This window comes from Muntiacus reevesi, chromosome 14, assembly GCF_963930625.1.
Source record: "Muntiacus reevesi chromosome 14, mMunRee1.1, whole genome shotgun sequence".
NCBI classification, from domain to species: Eukaryota; Metazoa; Chordata; class Mammalia; order Artiodactyla; family Cervidae; genus Muntiacus; species Muntiacus reevesi.
The window spans coordinates 61,363,403-61,385,174 of record NC_089262.1 but is presented as its reverse complement, the minus strand read 5'-3'; the positions used below and the strand labels follow the sequence as shown (position 1 = coordinate 61,385,174).

The 21,772-nt window shown below is 38.7% G+C and overlaps 1 protein-coding gene across 6 annotated transcripts in view; it reads left to right on the top strand.

Annotated features, from left to right (window-relative positions):
• GFM2 (GTP dependent ribosome recycling factor mitochondrial 2) overlaps positions 1-21,772 on the top strand; it is a 49,434-nt gene that overhangs the window by 23,095 nt on the left and 4,567 nt on the right. For 4 of the 6 annotated variants that reach the window (XM_065905193.1, XM_065905196.1, XM_065905194.1 and 1 more), the window contains 11 exons: positions 271-331; positions 593-772; positions 3,867-3,947; positions 5,243-5,391; positions 6,827-6,967; positions 7,057-7,156; positions 7,835-8,024; positions 9,486-9,562; positions 11,930-12,068; positions 16,528-16,707; positions 17,918-18,033. In XM_065905193.1, coding sequence (XP_065761265.1) covers positions 271-331; positions 593-772; positions 3,867-3,947; positions 5,243-5,391; positions 6,827-6,967; positions 7,057-7,156; positions 7,835-8,024; positions 9,486-9,562; positions 11,930-12,068; positions 16,528-16,707; positions 17,918-18,033 — 1,414 coding nt within the window. Of the gene's footprint in view, positions 1-270; positions 332-592; positions 773-3,866; positions 3,948-5,242; positions 5,392-6,826; positions 6,968-7,056; positions 7,157-7,834; positions 8,025-9,485; positions 9,563-9,806; positions 9,950-11,929; positions 12,069-16,527; positions 16,708-17,917; positions 18,034-21,772 lie in introns of those variants that run through there. The other 2 variants (XR_010658982.1, XM_065905198.1) reach the window with 2 other exon arrangements.

Sequence of the window (21,772 nt, the reverse complement as noted above, 5' to 3'; positions counted from 1 at the left end):
AGTCACTTAGTCGTGTCCGAGTCTTTGTGATCCCATGGATTGTAGCCTGCCAGGCTCCTCTGTCCATGGAATTCTCCAGGCAAGAGTACTGGAGTGGGTTGCTATTCCCTTCTCCAGGGACTGTTAATCTGAAATTACCATTAAAAGATTAGACAAAATGTCCTGTGGAAAAATGTTAAATGGTAAACATTAGGAGCAATTTAGGGTTATAATAGGGTTAGGTTCTTAAATCCTATTTTAAGAATCTTAACATTTAAAATTATTTTACAGTTTTAACTATGCAGTTGAAAGCATCAGAGAGAAGTTGAAGGCAAAACCTTTGCTTTTACAGGTTGGTTGATTAATATTTGGTTCAATTAATATGAACAGATCCTTCTTAGTTTCCTTATCAGTTTATTGTGGTATTATTGTATACATTTTTGAAGCTATCTCAGATCCTTTTGGAAGAAGTTAGGATATAAGTAAAAATAGATTTAGATTATGATAATGATGATAAGAGACATTTGGGAGTGAGTGGGGGAAGTTTTATCACCAGTATAGTTTTAATTGAGTTCTAATGATCATTTAATGTTTGTCTCACTCTCACTTATAGTTACCAATTGGTGAAGGCAAAGCTTTCAAAGGAGTGGTGGATGTAGTAGGTAAAGAAAAACTTCTTTGGAATCCCAATTCAGATGATGGAAAAGACTTTGAGAGAAAACCCCTCTTGGAAACAAGTGATCCTAAATTGCTGAAAGAAACAACGGAAGCAAGGAATGCCTTAATTGAACAAGTAAAGTAAATACTTTGAGCTTAAAATTGCTTAAATATTTAGAAACTTTAAAAATGTTTACTGTGACATTTCATCTAAATTACATATAGAATATATAAAGTATAATACTGGGAACACCAGTGTAATCACCTCCCAGCTTAAGAAGTAGAATATTGGCAATAGTCTTGAATCTCTGTACTACTTCCTGTTCTCTCTCCCTCCCACTGATCGTCTACCCCACCACCATCTTCATTGCAGTGCTTCTCTTTCGTTTGCTTTACTTTATAGTCTACTACAGATATATACCTCATTTTCCATGTTTTTGAATTTTACTTAAATGAAATGGGGCTTCCCTGGTAGCTGAGCTGGTAAAGAATCTGCCTGCAATGAGGGAGACCTGGGTTTGAACCTTGCCTGGAGAATCCCCATGGACAGAGGTGCCTGGCGGACTACAGTTAGTGGAGTTGCAAAGAGTCAGGCACGACTGAGTGACTAAGGGCGCATGCGCATGCACACACACACACCTCTCTAAATATCAGTACACACACACACACACACACACCCCTCCCTCTCTACCTATCAGTACACACACACACACACACACACCTCTCTACCTGTCAGTACACACACACACACCTCTCTACCTATCAGTACACACACACACACACACACACACCTCTCTACCTATCAGTACATACACACACACCTCTGCCTATCAGTACACACACACACACCCCTCTACCTGTCAGTACACACACACACACACACACACACACACACACCTCTCTACCTGTCAGTACACACACACCCACCTCTCTACCTGTCAGTACACACTCACACACACCTCTCTACCAGTACACACACACACACACCTCTGCCTATCAGTACACACACACACACACACACACCCCTCTCTGCCTATCAGTACACACACACACACACACACACACACACACACACACACACACACACACACACACACACCTCTCTACCTATCAGTACACACACACCCCCCCACACACCCCTCTACCTATCAGTACACACACACACCCCTCTACCTATCAGTACACACACACACACACACACCCCTCTACCTATCAGTACGTACACACACACACACACACACACACACCCCTCTACCTATCAATAATCCTGAGAAGGATTTTGTAATACAGTTGAGGAGCCAAATTACATTTGCATGTGTATCTCTCAGTGTTCCAGAACATGGTAGTATATAGTGAAAATAAGGAGAATTTGAGATGACTATCAGTAGATAGTAATAAAGTATTCATTACAAGGAATACGTATATATGTATAGAATTAGAGAATAACAACATATCACACCAGCTAGGATAGCTACGATCAAAAAAAAGGAAGAAGAAAAAAAAATAAAAAAAAAAAGGAAGAGTTGGCAAGAATTGGGAGAAATTGTAACCCTGTGTACTGTTTGGGGAATGAAAATGATGCAGCTACTATGGAAAACAGTATTGTGGTTCCTCTGAAAATTGAAAATAGAATTACCCTATGATTTAGCAATTCCACTTCTGGGTATATGTCCAAGCAAATTGAAAGCAAGATCTTGAGCTATTTGTACATCCTTCTTTATATCAGCATTTTTCTCACAGCCAAAAAGTGGGAGCAGTCCAAGTATTCTTCAGCAGATGAGTGGATAAAATGTACTGTATACACAGTGGAATATTATTCAGCCTTAATAAGGAAATTCTGACATATGCTACAACATGGATGAACTTTGATGCCATTATGCTAATTGAAATAAGCCAATCACAAAAAGACAAATACTGTAGAATATCACTTACATGAAGTATCTAGAGTTCTCAGTGTTATAGAGACAGGAAGTAGAATGATAATTAACCAGGAGCTGGGGGGAAGGGAGAATGAGAAAAAGTTTGTTTCATGGATATAGAGTTTTGGTTTTGTGACATGAAAATGTTATGGAGGTTCGTTTTATGACAGTGTGGAATATACTTAACACTATTCACTTAGAGATGGTTAAGATGGTAATTTTATGTTTGTTATATTTTACCACAGTTAAAAAGTTTTTAATTAGAGAATAAGATTAGTGCAACTAGAATCAACTTCATGTGTTCCAAAGGTGAACAGCAATGAAAAGAATATTGTATACTTACTGTATGTTCTGGAAGCATAGTTTGAATTGGTTATTTAAATTTCACAGTAGTCTCGTGGGATAAGTCCTAGTATTATCTCCACAGGTAACCAAGAGAGAGAGATAGGTGACATAACTTTTCTCTTTTCTTTTTTTAAATCTGTGTTTGCCGGCACTGCGTCTTCGTTGTTGCATGCAGGCTTTCTCTAGTTGGGTGAGCAGGGGGCCACTCTTTGTTGCAGTGCAGAGGCTTCTCATTGAAACTCTTTTGTTAATTTTATTATCAGCTGATTTCTCCTGTCACATAGGCAAATGATTAGGAACAAATATGAATGAGATTATTTATGTTTTTATTATTGAAATGATACCATGAGCCTCTCAACTTAAATTTATTCCCTCAGTGAAGAATTATAAACAGGATGTGTTCTTTTACTTAGGAGATATGATGAACATTCAAAATATTAGAGGATTACCAAATGAAACTTTTCTTATGAACTAAGACCCCAAATCTATTTATTAATTTACTTATTTTGGTCAGGCGACATAGCATGTGGTATATTATTTCTCCAACCAGGGATCAAACCCATGCCCCCTGGATTGTAATAACAGAGTTCTTACCACTGGACTGCCAGGGACGTCCCCTCCAGATCTGTTTTAAAATGGCAGTCCTTTGTGTATGTTATCTTTGGCTATCAGCTGTAAATTTTCTCTTATTCCTCTTGAGTACTCTGAGTAGGTAGTACTGTGTTGAGGTGCTTTATCAAAAGGCTCTGGCTTCCCATGAGTTTAGGAAACTCATGAGATCATATCTTCAGTTTTCAGTCTCTTTCCTTTGAAAGAAAATCTCTAGAAGATGTGATGAGTTCCTTAGCCTGGATAAGTTGAATTGTGTAACTGTCTTGAAATATGTGGGTAATAGATGTTTATGGTGTGTAGACCTATAGTTGTAATAATGAACGCAAGTTATAGAACTAAAGCCTTTCCTTACAGGTTGCAGATTTGGATGATGAATTTGCTGACTTGGTTTTAGGAGAATTTAGTGAGAATTTTGATTTGCTACCAGCCGAAAAGGTAAATCGTATTAATCATTTACTTCTGACCAAGTTTTACTATTTGGATGTGGTTTGATGACTGTTGTAGATTTTTTTTTTTCAACCTTGGATGTTATTAGAAAATGCAGACTTAAAAATTAGAACACTGTTAAAAATTCGAGAACATTGTTCATTTTCTGCATCCTTTTCCCTTCACTGTGATCATTTCACTAAGTAGTAGTAGGAAAATCACAGATGGAAATTTTTCTTTTTTTTTAAAATTTACTGAGTTTTCAGACTACTGTAATGGTCATTTTTCTCAGAACATTTTTTTCTGAATCTGTTTTAATTGTTAGTGGAAACTTATTCTATATCTTCCCAGGTTTTTTTTTTTTTTTTTCTTTCTGGCTTTCTTATGAAATACATCAAACCAGAGAATTGTATTTGAATTATGACAGATTTATTCAAGGTCTTTTGGTTTTTTCTGACAGGAACCTTCTCCCATGAACAGTGTTTAAGTGGTAATGTGTTTTAAGTTGACTTCAAGATGAGCCCAGCAAATTGGCTTGGTTATTTTTCATGGAAAGAATTAACGAAAAACACAAGATCTGTAGATTAATTTTGAGCCATTTGAAATTAGAGGTGTAAAAAATTTTTTTCTTTTGCATGAAATGCTAAAAGTTTGAGTTTTTTTCTTGTTTAGTATTTGAATGGTTAGATGTGATATTTACTATACCCTGTAGTCACATAATATGATTTCTGTTTTCAGAGAGCTTACAATATAAAATGAGGTTGACCCACCATTCCTCTTATCAATAGCTTGCAAACACATCTAATATTTTCTTGATTTTTGTGATCTTTTAAAAGTTGTTTCTAGCTTTGGTACACCTCATTTTGCCTTGGATTTTATTTAATGTGGATTTAATTCATTTGAAGAAACTGAAATTCATATTTCGAATTTCTAACAAGTTCTAGTAGACTATCAAGGTTAAATCACAAGTAATTAACTTTTTCAAGAAATATTTTTATTCAACTACTTTATTTTAGTAGTTTTTGGCGATTTAGTGGTGTTTTATGGGATTTGCTATAATGCTTATATAGATTTTACATTCTAGTGGATGGGGGGACAGACAGTAAACTAAATATATATTTAATATACCAGATAGTGATTAATGTTATTTACAGTGAAAAATAGAATAAGGCCATAAAAAGAATGATGATAGTGTGCTGAGGAGTGATATTTTACATGGTTGGTTAGAAAAATCATCTGATTCTGAGATATTTTGGTGGAGACCAAAATACTACACATAAAGCATTTATATCTCTGCTTTATAGCTACAAACCGCAATACACAGAGTGACACTGGCTCAGACCGCAGTGCCGGTGCTTTGTGGAAGTGCCCTGAAAAACAAAGGGGTCCAGCCCTTATTAGATGCTGTTACTCTGTACTTGCCTTCACCTGAAGAACGCAACTGTGAATTTCTGTAAGTATAAAAGTACATAGATTAAAGTTTTACAGGCTTGAAAAGAGAGATAGACAGATAGGTCTTATTTTTCAAAAGTGGTAGTTGAATCACAATTTTTGAATAATATTGATGAAGAATATTATTCTAAACAATATAATATAGAGTCATTGTAATTTTTACTTGAAAAGGATGTTTGTCATCATCTCTTGTAACCTGCTGTCTTTAAGATGGAGCTAAGAATGTGTGACTTCTTTGTTGTGTAAAAGTATAAGTGTTGACCCTTCCATCTTAGTCTGAAAAAAAGTAGTAGTGTACTGGGGGTGTTTGATAAATATGCTATAGATATATTTATTCTGGATTTCAAGATTTTTCATAAGCTCAAAATATTTTGTGACCATACAGAAAGGTTTGTTGTTTTACTCCTCTTGTGCCTAACAGCTTTGTCCTTGGTTAAAAATCCTCTAAAATCTAAGTGAGCTTTGTGCATAATGGCAGACAGAGGTGGACTTTAATCCTGTTAACTGGAATCTGAGTCACTTCTCATCTCTCTCTATTGGAGAGGCATTATGGCAATGTGATGATGAGCATGGACTGTGTACTACTTGAATTTAAATCTCAGGTCTTCCAAGTTGCTTAACCTCTTATCTGTAAAATGCAGAAAATGGAATTTATCTCATAAGGTTGACACTAGAATAAATGAGCTAATATTTATAAAGCACAAAGAACAATGCCCAGTATATGATCAACTCTCTGTATAAGGACTTGTTAAATAAAATTTGGAGAGAATAGGAATAAGATTAGAGAAGCTCAATAATAGAAGTGTCTCATCTCCTGAGTCATGGACCCCTTTGAAACTAGTGAAAATATGGAGCTTTTTCCTCAGAAAAATGTACCTGTGCACAAAATTTGGCAATTTGAGACAAATTCAAACTTTCTGAAACCTCTCAGTGAATACCAGTTTAAGGACATCATTCTGTAAGTGTTGGTGTTGTAAACAAGTTCAAGTTTATAGTGTAGATTTATATGGCTATGCAGCTGAAGAAGAAGTGGGAGGAGAGCGTGAAAGCAGTAATTGAAAAGTATCTTCTTGTTTATCCTTTATGGGGTTTTAAGAAGTGGTGTGATATTCCTAGGTGTAGTTTTTGAGGAGGGATGTCTCGGCAAGAATTATTTGCTAATAGAGGTAATATTTGGAAGAGAATCTTTTTTTGTTTGGTTGGATTTTTCCAGTTTTGAAGCATTATGGTAAGATCTCCAATAAGTAGTATTGTCCAGTGGAGGAACAGAGGTACGTAATACATTATTTAATTGTCCTGGGTTGCTAAATTAGAAGATAAGAGTAATCTTTGGAGGACATGAAGGTAAAGTTTATGAAGTAATTCTGATCTTACCTATATAGATATATAGGAGGCATATTTTAAAGGCTTTTCTGGAATTTCTCCTTAATTTTTAGGCAGTGGTATAAGGGTGACTTATGTGCCCTGGCATTTAAAGTCCTCCATGACAAGCAGCGAGGCCCCCTGGTTTTTATGCGCATATACTCGGGCATGTTAAAACCCCAAACGGCCATCCATAATATTAATGGAAACTGCACGTAAGTAGAAGCCTAGGTTATTTTCTAAAACTCCTCATTTCTGAGCTCATTTCTTTGTACTTTTACTAACATGAACCGTGGTTTTACAGGGAGAGGATAAGTCGTCTGCTTTTGCCTTTTGCTGACCAACACATAGAAATCCCTTTACTGACTGCTGGTAACATTGCTTTGACTGTTGGGCTTAAACATGTAAGTAACCAAATGGTTTCTGTAGGAAATCACAGCTTAAATCTTTAATTAAAAGTACGTATTTTATCATAGCAAAAACCCGTAAATAATCCAAAAGTGGAATAATGAATATTGTAGTACATTCATCAATATAGTCAAATCTCAAATATTTAATAGAGAGAAAAATAAATTATGGAATGCTATAAACACTATGGATTGTCTTCATATAAATTTCAAATCCAAGTAAAATAAATATATTATTTATGGATACATACTTATGGTTTACATTTATATTAGATAGTGTTATTCCCATTAGGTTTTTTCCTATCTTGATAACTTCAGAAAATTTAACTTTATAACTGATTATGTAAAAAGTGAAGATATTTTCCCAGTGAAGTCTCGTAAGGACAGGGATTTTTGTCTCTTTTGCTCAAAGATAAATTTGATTCGCCAGATGAATTTTAAATGTATTTTTGTGTGTATGTGTGTTTTATTGTTGTCCTCCTCTGGGAGTGTTTATTGTTAGAATTTACTACAGCAGTGTTTTGGATAGAATTCGTCTATAAGTTAAATTAGCTTTATGAATGTACAGTTATAATAAGCTTAGTGAATTTGTCTCTAAATTTTTCTTTGGTCTCCGTGGTTTTGGTGGAAGCTGAGTGCTTGCCTGTTGTGTTCACGCATCTTGTTTGCTTGCAGACTGCTACCGGAGACACCGTTGTCTCATCACAGTCCAGTGCATTGGCTGCGTCTCGTCGAGCCAAAAGGGAGGGAGAAAAGAAGCAGAAAGAAAACGGTGAAGCAGAGAGGCTTTTATTGGCTGGCGTGGAGATTCCAGAACCTGTTTTCTTCTGTACCATAGAACCTCCATCAATGGCTAAGCAGCCAGGTACAAATAATCTTGGTGCATCAATTAATTAGTGCTCTGAAAATTTAGATAAAATAGTTACATTTCACTTCAAAAGGTTTTTTATCTCATTTTATGTCATTGAGTTCAGCATTTCAGTTCAGTCGCTCAGTCGTGTCCAACTGTTTGTGACCCCATGGACTGCAGCATGTCAGGCTTCCCTGTTCATCACCAACTCCTGGAGCTTGCCCAAACTCATGTCCATCGAATTGTGATTCCATCCAACCATCTCATCCTCTGTTGTCCCCTTCTCCTGCTTTCCATCGTTCCCAGCATCAGAGTCTTTTCCAATGAGTCAACTCTTCGCATGAGGTGGCCAAAGTATTGGAGTTTCAGCTTCAGCATCAGTCCTTCCAATGGATGTTCAGGACTGATTTCCTTTAGGATGGACTAGTTTATCTCCTTGCCGCGCATGGGACTCTCAAGTGTCCTCTCCAACACCACTGTTCAAAAGCATCAATTCTTTGGTGCTCAGCTTTCTCTATAGTCCAACTCTCACAACCATACATGACTACTGGAAAAACCGTGGCTTTGACTAGATGGACCTTTGTTGGCAAAGTAATGTCTCTGCTTTTTAATATTATGCTGTCTAGGTTGGGCATAGCTTTTCTTCCAAGGAGCAAGTGTCTTCTAATTTCATGGCTGCAGTCACCATCTGATTTTGGAGCCCAGGAAAATAAAGTCTGTCACTGTTTCCATTGTTTCCCCATCTATTTGCCATGAAGTGATGGGACTAGATGCCATGATCTTAGTTTTCTGAATGTTGAAGTTATAGTTGGCACTCCCTATAGTTGGTTCCTCCATATCTGATTCTGTATATAAGAAGACCCACATCAAATCCATGTTATTCAGGGGTCAGCTGTATTCTTCTTTGGTGTGATCATTCATCATAGAGTAGGCACATTAGCATCTCTTTATTCATGATATAATTTAGCTTCCTTCATATTTGTTTCTGAAGGCTTTTTGTTAGCTTCTTAACCTTTGCAGAGCGTAATCAGATGCTGTTACTGTCCCATGTAAAACCTTTCAGTGGCTTTCAAGTGTAAATTCAGACTTCACCATGGCCTCCAAACCTTGCATGATGTGATCTCATCACACATCTCCCTCATCTGATGCTACTCTTTCTTTTGTCTACCAGTATCCAGCTACACTGGCCTTCTTGTTTCTTCCATAGAAACCATTCCTTGCACAGCCATTTTCTCTATCTGGAATTCTTTTTCTCTGGGATTTACTTACGACATCATTCTTTTTGGTTTATGTCTTTATCTAAATCATCCTGGACAGGTCTTTCCAGGTCACTCAATCTCAAGTAACCTCCCATCACTGTCTTGTCACTTTTTTAAATTCTTTACAAAACATTCTGGCCATGTGAAATAACTGTTATTGTAGTACTTTATCTTAAAAAATAAAATGTAAAGGTAACAGTTATTGTTTATCCTCTAGATTTGGATCATGCATTGAAATGCCTTCAGCGTGAAGATCCCAGTTTGAAAGTGAAGCTAGATCCTGATTCTGGACAAGTATGCATATTATTATTTGATTCCCTAAGTCTTTCAATAATAATGTTTGTGTGCAGGAGTGTTTTAAGTCCATTTATCTAAAACATTGATTTGTCCATGCACCTAAAAGAAAAGGCCTTCTACTTTGGCTCTCTCATAATATAAATTTCTGATTATTATTTTTACTGTCAAGCTAAATTCTTAATTCCTCAGCACGGTTATACCTTACTTATATATAAACTACTCCAACATTTTTATCTTCCAGAACACAGCCTTTTGTGAAATTTTGAAATAAATCTTTCAACCCCAAGACAACACTTTGAACCTCTTATGCTAAAACTTACAGAAACAGTTTACTAAAGGGAGGATGCACGGATCCTTTCAGTGATGATGACACACATGGCATGGGTGAGAAGTGACAGGCCGTGGCCAGCAGTGTGGGAAGCAGAGTCTAGAGTGGGCGCAGGACCGCACTGTGTGTTGTGGTACAGTGGGAGAACGCATGTTCATTCTGCATCGTCTTTTCAGGGAGGCAGAGTAGAGTTTATGTAAAATATCGAGAAAAAGGTCCTTTAAAAGATTATAAATTTGCCTGTAAAAAGGATAAACTGATTTTAGTTAATCTGAAAAATGTGGAGTACTTTTTTTTCTAAATGCCAACTAAATGATGTAGCAGCTTAATTTAATTGATTCTGAAGGCTGCAACAGCAATTGCAATAGAAACTTTTTATTTAAAAACCACCAATACATATTTTTTAAAAATAGCAGATAACATGCAAGTGGACAAAGGAAAGAATTAAAGTCTCCCTTTTAGGCTTTCCATCCTGTTCTACACAGATAATCAGTGAATAGCCTTTCACACTTTTCCAAACATCCGTTTTTCTGCTGTGCTATGTTATAAAACATAGTATATATATACATATTTCTAAATATATATATACAGATATATAGCAAGTCATTCTATTTGTATTATTCAACAACTTGCTTCTTTCCAAATAATTTAGTTTTTTAACTTTATATTAAAGTATCACAGTCATACACCAAATAGTCTTTTGTTGTTGTTTCTTAGTTTTTTTTACACTGAAAGGAAACAAATCAGAAACAGCCAAGGAAGAGACACATAGGGCAAAGTCTGGGAGAGTTCTAAATGCAAAGCTTTCTTCATCTTGACTCTGCGGAGTACTGCCAGCCAGGGAAGCTCACCTAAGCCTTCGGTGTCCAGAGATTTTGTTGGAACATAATCACATACTGCCTATGTGGTTGACATTTAATCTCTCGTGTCTCCTGTAGGTTTGGGCTACTACCTTCACCCTCTAGGTTGTGAATGGGTATGGCTATTCCCAAGCCTGTCTCATAAGTCACATTGTTAGACTGTCTGGCAGACAAAGGCACCAGACAAGCAAAGACACTTCTATCAGCGAGCATTTTGGCCTAGAGATAACTTTCCAGTAGCTGAAAGCAAGGGCCAGATCTCTTTTGGGGTTAAAATTAATGCTTCACTATACAGATGGTATATGAATAAAATGGGGCAAATAGGATTACTTGCACTGTACTCTCCCATACACAAAGACCTTCAGGAGTAACTGTTTTTGTGTTATTTTGTTTTTTGGGTTTTGTTTTTTTTTAATGTTTTAATGCAAATTTGGCTGTTCTAACAAGGACCCAAAATGACATTGGTTCAGAAAAGATAAAAGTCAGTTTCTCTGTCAGTTAAAGGTTCAAGCTACTCTAGTAGTTTTGACTGCCCACAAAACTGTAAGGCTAAGGTGTCCAGGATGATTGGGAAATAGCCATGTGATTGGGAGTGTGTGGGAGAGGGGTTATTTCCCTCATTCACAAGCTGTTGCCCTCATTCACATTTCAAGATGGTTATCTACATCTTCATTAAGAGAATGGTTTTATTTATCCTTAAAGACATAACCTAGAAGCTGACAACATCATTGATACTTATGTTCCATTGGCCAGAACTTAGCTTTGTGGTTGGGAAGCATGGTTCTGGTTAGAATGCCACTTAGCCAGCTAATAGCCCACCTATCACAGAGTACGAGACTGGCTGCACTGGCTCTTAGTTGTGGCACGTGGGATCTTCATTGCAGCATGAGCACTGACTAGTTACCCGGCCTGTGATCAAACCCAGGCCCCCTGCACTGGGATTGTGGAATCTTAGCCACTGGACCACCCCTTGTGATTCACTTTTAATTGATTTATTATTATAGTCAGAGAAGTTAAAAACAGTGTTTTGATGTAGGAGCCAAAAAAAGTTTACAGGAGAAATTTTGTTTGTAAGTAATGGGAAATAAAATGTATTGATATCATACATTTATTTAGTGTTTTGTGGTAAACAATTTTTCCTTGACCTTTGTTTTGTTTTCTTCCTCTTTTACCCAGACTATCCTTTGTGGCATGGGGGAGTTACATATTGAAATTATTCATGACCGAATCAAGAGGGAATATGGACTAGAAACCTATCTCGGGCCCCTCCAGGTGGCATACCGAGAGGCCATCCTAAATTCAGTTCATGCCACAGGTAAATACAACATTTAGAATTTGCTGGTCCTGTTGCTCTCTTTCTTTCCAGGATTTATTTGCTGCATCTCTTAGTTGAGTTACATAAAGCAGGGTTTATATTCACTAGTGTCTTCCATCAGAGAGGACAGGTTTTATGTGTGTTTTCTTGTTTTTTTTTTTAGAATTTGTTTGCTTTAGGCACGGCCCTATTTCATTGCCACTCATTTATTACATATACTTGGCTGAGCCACTCGTCAAGCAGGTGCGCAGTGGGATTAGCCATTGAAGTAGACAGCTCATCCTGGTCCTCAATACCAGAATGAGTATAAGAGTTTGAAGTTGGTGTGCTATTTTTTTACTCCATAAAATAGTGGAAATGGGGAGTGGGGAAGGTAGAATTAGATGAAGGCAGTCAAATGGTACTGACTTCCAGTTATAAGATAAATAAGTACTAGGGATGTGATGTACACCATGATAAAGATGATTAATACTGCTGTATATTATAAGTGAAAGTTAAGAGAGTATATCCTAAGATTTCTCATCACAAAGGAAAAACTCTTTTTTATTTCTTTAGTGTTATATCTATATGAGATGTTAGAAGTTTACCAAACTAATTGTGGTAATTATTTTATGATCTATATAAGTTAAATCCTTAGGTTGTACACCTTAAACTCCTACAGTGCTGTATGTCAATATATCTCAGTAAAATTACAGATAATTTTAAAATTTAAAAAAGAAAAAAAATAGAGTGGAAAATAATTTCCACTATTTAATAAACATGGTAATCTTGTGCTGATGGTATTCTTGAGAAACTGAAGTTTTTATATTTCTGTGCCAAAATGTAAGAATTCATGCTTTTTCTACATATGATATTTTCAGTTTGGTTCCCTTAAGTAAAAGAACATGACAGTTATTCCCATCCCCACAGTAAGGAAACTTGGACATGTTTGTGAAAAAATATAGACAAGAGATGTGTAGCGTAACTAGGAACTTTTAAGCACTTCAGTGGTTTATAAATAGGCCAGGTGATTACTTTTCATTGAAACTTGAAAAATTAAACAGGATATAGGGGCATGATGACAAATGACATGATGATTTCTTTTTCTGGACTTTATATCTGGAAAAACAAGATGCTTGGAAAATATAAATAACCCCTTTCAAATTAATGTCTGAAGTGGTTAGAATATGATGGAAACTTCCAGAGGTTAAAAAAAGGAAGGTGGAACAGAATGTTGGAAGATAACTCAGCACCTAAGCCACTAGCTATTCTGGAGAAATCTGTGGTCATATTTAACCTACTGCTTGAGAGCCACATTCTCATGGAAACAATATGGAAAGTCTTCTCCATAAAAGAAGGTGACAGAGAAACTTATCTGACTGGCTTTTGGCAAAGGGGTAGAATTTCTGAGGATTTGTAACCATAGGCATTTTCAGCCTAAGTTCATAGAACCAGTGTAGTCTATAAAACTCCAAACCAAGAGGACCTTAGTGTGAAGTCCTCTTCATTGATGATAGACCAATAGACCAAGGAGCCTGGAGAAGGCAAACATAGGGCTCTCTAGGTAAATGTACCCTCAATCCGGGCCTCAAAGATCCCACAAAGGAAAATGAACTCAATATTCTTTTTTGAAGTTTTAAAATCATAAAGCCTTGAGAAAAGGCACAATGAGCAAAAAAAAGCAGTAGAAACAATAACCCTCACAGGCAGACGAGCAAAGCTTTCTCATACTGGAATTACCATGTACAGCGTATATAAAATAAATATTATTTTTGAAGAAATAAGAAAAGGGATTAAAAAGTATTAGTAAGAAATAGGAAACTTTCAAAAATAAATAAGCGATGGAATGTTATCTGAGAAAGAAAGGAAATGCTCAAAAAAATGATGGGGTTGTGTCATAAGGACATAGGAACCAACCTGAAGAGGCTACACTGGCTAAATCTGGGTTAATTTGAGCTCCAGAATAGCTAAGTACAGTAATTAAGCCATTGACAAAAAGCTAGAATTCCTGAGGCCATAGCAATAATAGATCAACAAGAAGAGACTGTTTTTCCTTACACTGAAGTGGCAAGTGCTGACTGTTAGATGTTGAGGAGGAGGGCTGGAATAGAAAATCCTCATTTTGCAAATACTTAATATTGTTTACGTTGTTGAATAACATATTTGCGTAGTCTTCACGTGTCTCCCTCTCAATTGCTTGCTAGTTACAAAGTGAAAAGCTAGTAACCAGATGCAGCAGCAGTCAGACCACACCTTGACTGAACAGTCAGACCACCAGTGATCACATGCTGTTGAGGCACAGGTTACATTTGTGTACATCTAGAAAATTATCAAAATGTACAGGTATTAAGACCCAAGTTCAGTGGGAAACCATGCTATTCATGAGACTTCCTTGGTGGTCCAGGGGCTGAGATTTTCCTCCTAATGCCTGGGGCCAGGGTTCTGATCCCTGGGCGGGGAACTGTTAATAGATCCCACGTACCACAGCTAAGAGGTCACATGCCACAACTAAAGATTGTGCATGCCACAATTAAGACCTGGTGCAGCCAAATAAATTTTTTGAAAAAAGAGAATGAAAGAAAACTATAGCTAAGAACCATACTATTCATAGATAAGAGGACTGAACAGCATGAAGGTACCAATTCTACCCAAAGAAGTGTATCAGACATTAATACTTATTAATAAAAGCAGTCATTATAATACTGATCAACTAATCAAGCTAGGGATAGACATATATACCAGGGGAACAAACCAGAGCGCTTAGAAACACACTCATATCTAATGAAAATGCAGCTTTCACAGAGTGATATTGAAGCTCAGTGGGAAAGGGCGAACTGAATTTCAATAAATGGGCCTGGAAAAACTATTCATATGGGAAAAGATTTATTTTCCTCCCACATACTGTATCTAAAACTCAATTCCAGTTGAATTTAAAAGCCTAAATAAGAGGAAAGAGTTGTAAAGTCTCCCTATGAGGACAGAAGAATGAAGAGAATAAATGCTAATGTATGCAAAAGAGGAAAGAAAGAAAACTCCAATGCTTTATGAAAGTTTTTAAACTTTCAAATTTTTGGAAGATAGTATAGGAGAACTTAACCAGGTAAGGCTGAAACTGAACTAAAAGATGAGTAAATTTGATGGTATTGAAATTAAGAATGTATTAGAATATAATGAAAGCAAAAAGATAGGCTGAGAGAAGATACTTGCCTCATATAAAACTGACAGATAAGAATCCAAAAATCACTAAAAACATGACAACCAACCAAGTAGAAAAGTGAGCAAAACAGGTTGAACAGACATTTCACAAAAGAGGTTGAAGGCCCATGAACACGTTAGAAGATTGTCAGTGATTAGGGTCATGCGAGTTAAAAGACAAGATGCTCTTTTACACCAAAGAGATTGGCAAGAAAACAGTTTGGCAACTTTGTTATGAAGTTGACTATGTGTAGACCTTAGTTCTCAGCAGTTCCTCTAGTAGGTATCAGTAGGTATCAGTTCTGGGTGTTCATTGGAAGGACTCATGTTGAAGCTGAAACTCCAATACTTCGCACCTGATGCGAAGAGCTGATTCATTTGAAAAGACCCTGATGCTGGGAAAGATTGAGGGCGGGAGGAGAAGGGGATGATAGAGGATGAGATGGTTGGATGGCATCACCGACTCAATGGACATGAGTTTGGGCAAACTCCAGGAGTTGGTGATGGACAGGCAGGCCTGGTGTGCTGTGGTTCATGGGGTTGCACAGAGTTGGACACGGCTGAGCAACTGAACTGAACAGGTGGTTTCTTGACTGCTTCTCCCTTGCTTAGCAGTGGTTCCAGATCTGCCCTGTGGAACTCAGGGAAGGTCGTAGAGACTGGAGTCTTGCCTACAAGAAATGGGGGGCAAAAGCCCTCCATGCCAGAGAGCCTCAACAGGGCCCCACTCAGTTTCACTGACCACTGTTGCTTGTTGACAAATGAGGGATACCATTTTCATTTTAACAAACAAATCAGTAGTTTTGGAGGATTGAAATCATGAACATTAAATAAAGAATATATTGCTGGAACAGTATGAAATTTAACTGTTTGTTGTCAAGGTTAAAAACCTTTTAATTTTCATTAGATAACCTTTTGTACTGAATAAGTGTTTTAAGTAAAAATTTTGTGCTTAAAAGAATTTCAGTCACATAAATGTTGAAACGTATGATCTGCATGTCAGAACTTGTGTGTTCATCTGCCTCAACACACCCTAATACTGAAGCAATATTAATAGGTGATTCAGAGCAGGTGTTGATAAACACAGAATCTACACTTTCTTGATAGAACTATTTACTCTGACATTTTTATACTATGCTTAGTGTCTCTTTTGGTATTCTCTTCCATGAGACCTTGAATTTGTTGACTCTAATCAACTTGTTCGACTTGTTCATTTTGCCAGTTGTGGCACCTTGGCACCTTTCCAGAACAAATCTCTGAGGTACTATATTCAATTTGTTTACAGATACCTTAGATAGAACTTTAGGAGACAAACGGCATCTTGTGACTGTAGAACTGGAAGCAAAACCCATGGAAACATCATCTCTTCTGCCCATTATCGAGTATGCAGCAAGCGTTGCCGGAGAACTCTCGCAAGCCTCCCGAGAGGCCTTTGAAAATGGCGTTCACAGTGCATGCCTCCAAGGTGAGGTAGTCAAACCAGAGTAAGCATGGGTATCACTTTCAACCCCTTCTAATAATAGAAATTATTTCTTTCTTCTTTTCTAACTTTGGAAGTATTTTCTCCCCGTTTCTCCCATGCACATGTCATACCTTGTAGTTGTCCCACAGTATTGCATATTCTGTTTTGTTGGTTTCAGTCTTTTGTTCACTTTGCTTTTCAGTTTTGGAGGTGTCTACTGATAAATCTTCTCACTCAGACTTTGCTCTGCCGTGTCCCGTCTGAGCGTGTCAGTGGTCTTCTTCCTTTCTGTTAGTGTCTCTGACCTGAGGCATTCCTTTTTGTTTCTGTCTCTGTGCCATCATGATCATCTGTTCTTCGTGGCCTTCACTTTGTCCGTCACAGCCCTCAGCACGTTAATCACAGTTTATATTCTCAGTGTGATCATTCAGCATCCCTGCCATGTCTGGTTCTGATGCTTGCTCTCTCTGTTCAGATTGTGCTCTTTGCCCTTCAGCATTTTTCTTGATAGCCAGCTATGATACACTGGGTGAAAGGGACTGCTCTAAACTGGCCCTTAGTACTGTGGTGGGGAGGGGAGGGGAGGGGAGGGGAGTGTCTGTGCCCCTAAGATTGGGTCTTAGCCGGTGCCCTTGGCCTCTGAGCTGCACAGCCGTTTCTCAGACCTTCCATCCCCCCATAGGTGGGACAGGACGGCTGGAGTAGACTGCCGTTGGGTGCTTCCCTCAAGTCACCTAGGCTCTGATACCCCTTCAAGTTCGGCTCTGAGGGCGGACCTTGTTAAGAATAGAGTGCCTTGGGGTATTTCAGAAGGAGTTCCTCCCCACTGCCACCCTCATGAATCTGATATTCACTGTGAGAACCTGCTTGAGATCACAAAATTGTGCCCCTCCCCACCCCCAAGACTGGGTCCTCCTGGAGTTTTTAACTCTGACTGGGCCACACTGAGCCTCAGACAGTTTATCAGTTACAGCTCAGTGCAGCTGCCTGCACTGACCTCTGTCTCCAGTGTTAGGGACAGTGCTTTGTCCTTTGTCCTCCCCTCTCCAGTCAACCCAATGAGAGTTGTTGCTGTTTGTTTATTATTTAGAACAGTGTGATGACTTCAAAGCTCCTTACACGCAGGACACTGGAAGTTCTCTGCCTCTTTACACATTTCAGTTACCCTCACTGGATACAATACAGTCCTAATATAATTTTCCCCATTACCTAGGACCGTTGCTTGGATCCCCAGTTCAAGACCTAGCAGTTACTTTACATTCTTTGGTGATTCATCCCGGTACCTCCACAACTATGATTTCTGCCTGTGTCTCAAGATGCCTACAAAAGGTATGGAAGTGTCCTAATCCTTTCTGCTGTAATTGTGATTGTGGTTTTCATTTCATTCATTTCATTAGTCTGCCCTCTAAGGAATAAGAATAAGAGGCTTATGGAAGCTTCCTGATTGGAGAAGCTGCTGTAACAGTGCTTCCTATTAAAGTGCTGCACTCAATATGCCAGCAAATCTGGAAAACTCAGCAGTGGCCACAGGACTGGAAAAGGTTAATTTTCATTCCAGTCCCAAAGAAAGGCAATACCAAAGAATGTTCAAACTACCACACAATTGCACTCATCTCACATGCTAGTAAAGTAATGCTCAAAATTCTCCAAGCAAGGCTTCAACAGTATGTGAACTGAGAACTTCCAGATGTTCATGCTGAATTTAGAAAAGGCAGAGGAACCAGAGGTCAAATTGCTAATATCTGTTGGATCATCGAAAAAGCAAGTGTGTCCAGAAAAACATCTTCTTCTGCTTTATTGACTACACCAAATCCTCTGACTGTGTGGATCACAGCAAACTATGGAAAATTCTTAAGAGTTGGGAATACCAGACCACCTTACCTGCCTCCTGAGAAATCTATACTCAGATCAACAGTTAGAACTGGACATGGAACAACAGACTGGTTCCAAAATGGAAAAGGAGTATGTCAAGGCTGTATATTGTACCCTGCTTGTTTAACTTATATGCAGAGTACATCATGCAAAATGCAGGGCTGGATGAAGCACAAGATGGAATCAAGATTGCTGGGAGAAATATCAACAACCTCAGATACACAGATGACACCAACCTTATGGTAGAAAGTGAAGAGGAACTAAAGAGCCTCCAGATGAAAGTGAAAGTGAAAAAGTTGGCTTAAAACTCCGCATTCAAAAAACTAAGATCATGGCATCTGGTCCCATCACTTCATGGCAAATAGATGGGGAAGCAATGGAAAGAATGAGAGATTTTGTTTTTTGGGGTTCCAAAATCACTGCAGATGGTGACTGCAGCCATGAAGTTAAAAGACGCTTGCTCCTTGGAAGAAAAGCTATGACCACCCCAGACAGCATATTAAAAAGCAAAGACCTTACTTTGCCAACAAATGTCCATCTAGTCAAAGCTATGGTTTTTCCAGTAGTCATGTATGGGTGTGAGAGTTGGACTCTAAAGAAACCTGAGGACCGAAGAATTGATGTTTTTGAACTGTGGTGTTGGAGAAGACTCCTGAGAGTCCCTTGGACTGCAAGGAGATACAACCAGTCAATCCTAAAGGAAGTGAGTCCTGAATATCCATTGGAAGGACTGATACTGAAGCTGAAACTCCAATACTTTGACCACCTGATGCGAAGAACTGACTCATTGGAAAAGACCCTGATGCTGGGAAAGATTGAAGGCAGGAGGAGAAGGGGATGACAGAGGCTGAGATGGTTGGATTGCATCACTGACTCAATGGACATGAGTTTGAGCAAACTCCGGGAGTTGGTGATGGACAGGGGCATGCTGTAGTCCATGGGGTCACAAAGAATCAGACACAACTGAGCAACTGAACTGAATCCGTTTTGCTTTAAGGCACTCTGGGCAGCCATGCACCACTGATCCACAGACAGCTGTGCTCCCAGGGCCTGACCTTGTGTCCTTGCATTCTGAACCCTATAATCAAGAGTTTCTAAACCTGGAGAAACTTTGCTTTCTTAATCACTGGAGTTTTATTCAAAATAGGATCTAGGATATTGGTATCCAACACAGATAGTGACTAAACATCCTCTGATTCTGCCGAAGAGGCAAGTGGTTTTAGTGGCATCTCCTTTCCCTGCCTTCCCAGGTGGCACTGGAGTAAAGAACCTGCCTGCCAATGAAGGAGATATGAGAGACGCAGCTTCCACCCCTGGGTCAGGAAGATACCTTGGAGGGGAGAAGGAAATGGCAATTCACTCTATTGTTCTTGCCTGGGAAATCCCATGGGCAAAGGAGCCTGGTGGGCTACAGTCCATAGGGTTACAACGAGCCGGACTTGACTGAAGCGACTGAGCATACATGCTGCTTTTCCTATACCAGATACATAGCCATAGAGGCAGGCTTGGCAGCTCTGAGTAAAAGACACTCTTTGGGTCAGCTCTGCCCAAAATGGACTATAATGTAAAGGACACTGAAGGTCTAATATTGGTTCCAGTACTGGAGTTCATGTTTATTCTACTAAGATTAATCAAGGATCACTAAAATCAGATAAGTCCTGTTGAGTTACAGATCAGATAAGTGAAGTTCCTTCTCAGAGCATAAAGCAGTTTCCTCTTCTCCTTGTGGTTGCCTGGGGATATGCCCTTGAGCTAGTGGAGGTGATGGAATTCCAGTTGAACTATTTCAAATCCTAAAAGATGATGCTGTGAAAGTGCTGCACTCAATATGCCAGCAAATTTGGAAAACTCAGCAGTGGCCACAGGACTGGAAAAGGTCAGTTTTCATTTTAATGCTAAAGAATGTTCAGACTACCGCACAGTTGCACTCATCTCACATGCTAGCAAAGTAATGCTCAAAATTCTTCAAGCCAGGCTTCAATAGTATGTGAACTGAGAACTTCAAGCTGAATGTAGAAAAGGCAGAGGAACCAGAGATGAAATTGCCAACATTCGTTGGATCATCGAAAAAGCAAGAGAGTTCCAGAAAAACATCTCCTGCTTTATTGACTATGCCAAAGCCTTTGACTGTGTGGATCACAACAAACTGAAAAATTCTTAAAGCATTGGGAATACCAGACCACCTTACCTGCCTCCTAAGAATTCTGTATGCAGGTCAAGAAGCAACAGTTAGAACCGGACTTGGAACAACAGACTGCTTCCAAATTGGGAAGGGAGTATATCAGGGCTGTATGTTGTCACTCTGCTCATTTAACTTCTATGCAGAGTACATCATGCGAAATGCCAGGTTGGATGAAGCACAAGCTGGAATCAAGATTGCCGAGAGAAATACAAATAACCTCAGATATGCAGATGACACCACCCTTGTGGCAGAAAGAGAAGAGGAACTAAAGAGGCTCTTGGTGAAAGTGAAAGAGGAGAGTGAAAAAGCTGTCTTAAAACTCAGCATTCAAAAAAGATCATGGCATCCAGTCCATCACTTCATGGCAAATAGACGGGGAAACAATGGAAACAGTAAGAGACTTTATTTTTTTAAGCTCCAAAATCACTGCAGATGGTGACTGCAGCCATGAAATTAAAAGATGCACTTCTTGGAAGAAAAGCTATGAACAACCTAGACAGCATATTTAAAAGCAGAGAAATTACTTTGCTGACAAAGGTCTATCTAGTCAAAGCTATGGTTTTTCCAGTAGTCATGTGTGGGTGTGAAAGTTGGACTATAAAGAAACCTGAGGACCGAAGAATTGATGCTTTTGAACTATGGTGTTGGAGAAGACTCTTGAGAGTCCCTTGGACTGCAAGGAGATCCAACCAGTCAATTCTAAAGGAAATCAGTTCTGAATATTCATTGGAAGAACTGATGCTGAAGCTCCAGTACTTCGGCCACCCGATGCAAAGGACTGACTCATTGGAAAAGACCCTGATGCTGGGAAAGATTGAAGGCAGGAGGAGAAGGGGACGACAGAGGATGTGAAGGTTGGATGGCATCACTGACTAAATAAATGGACATGAGTTTGGGTACGCTCCAGGAGTTGGTGACGGACAGGGAGGCCTGGGGTGCTGCAGTCCATCGGGTCAGCCGCCAGGACCTTCGTGTGCTGAATGGTGATTCCATGCATTCATTCAGTGTGGGAAT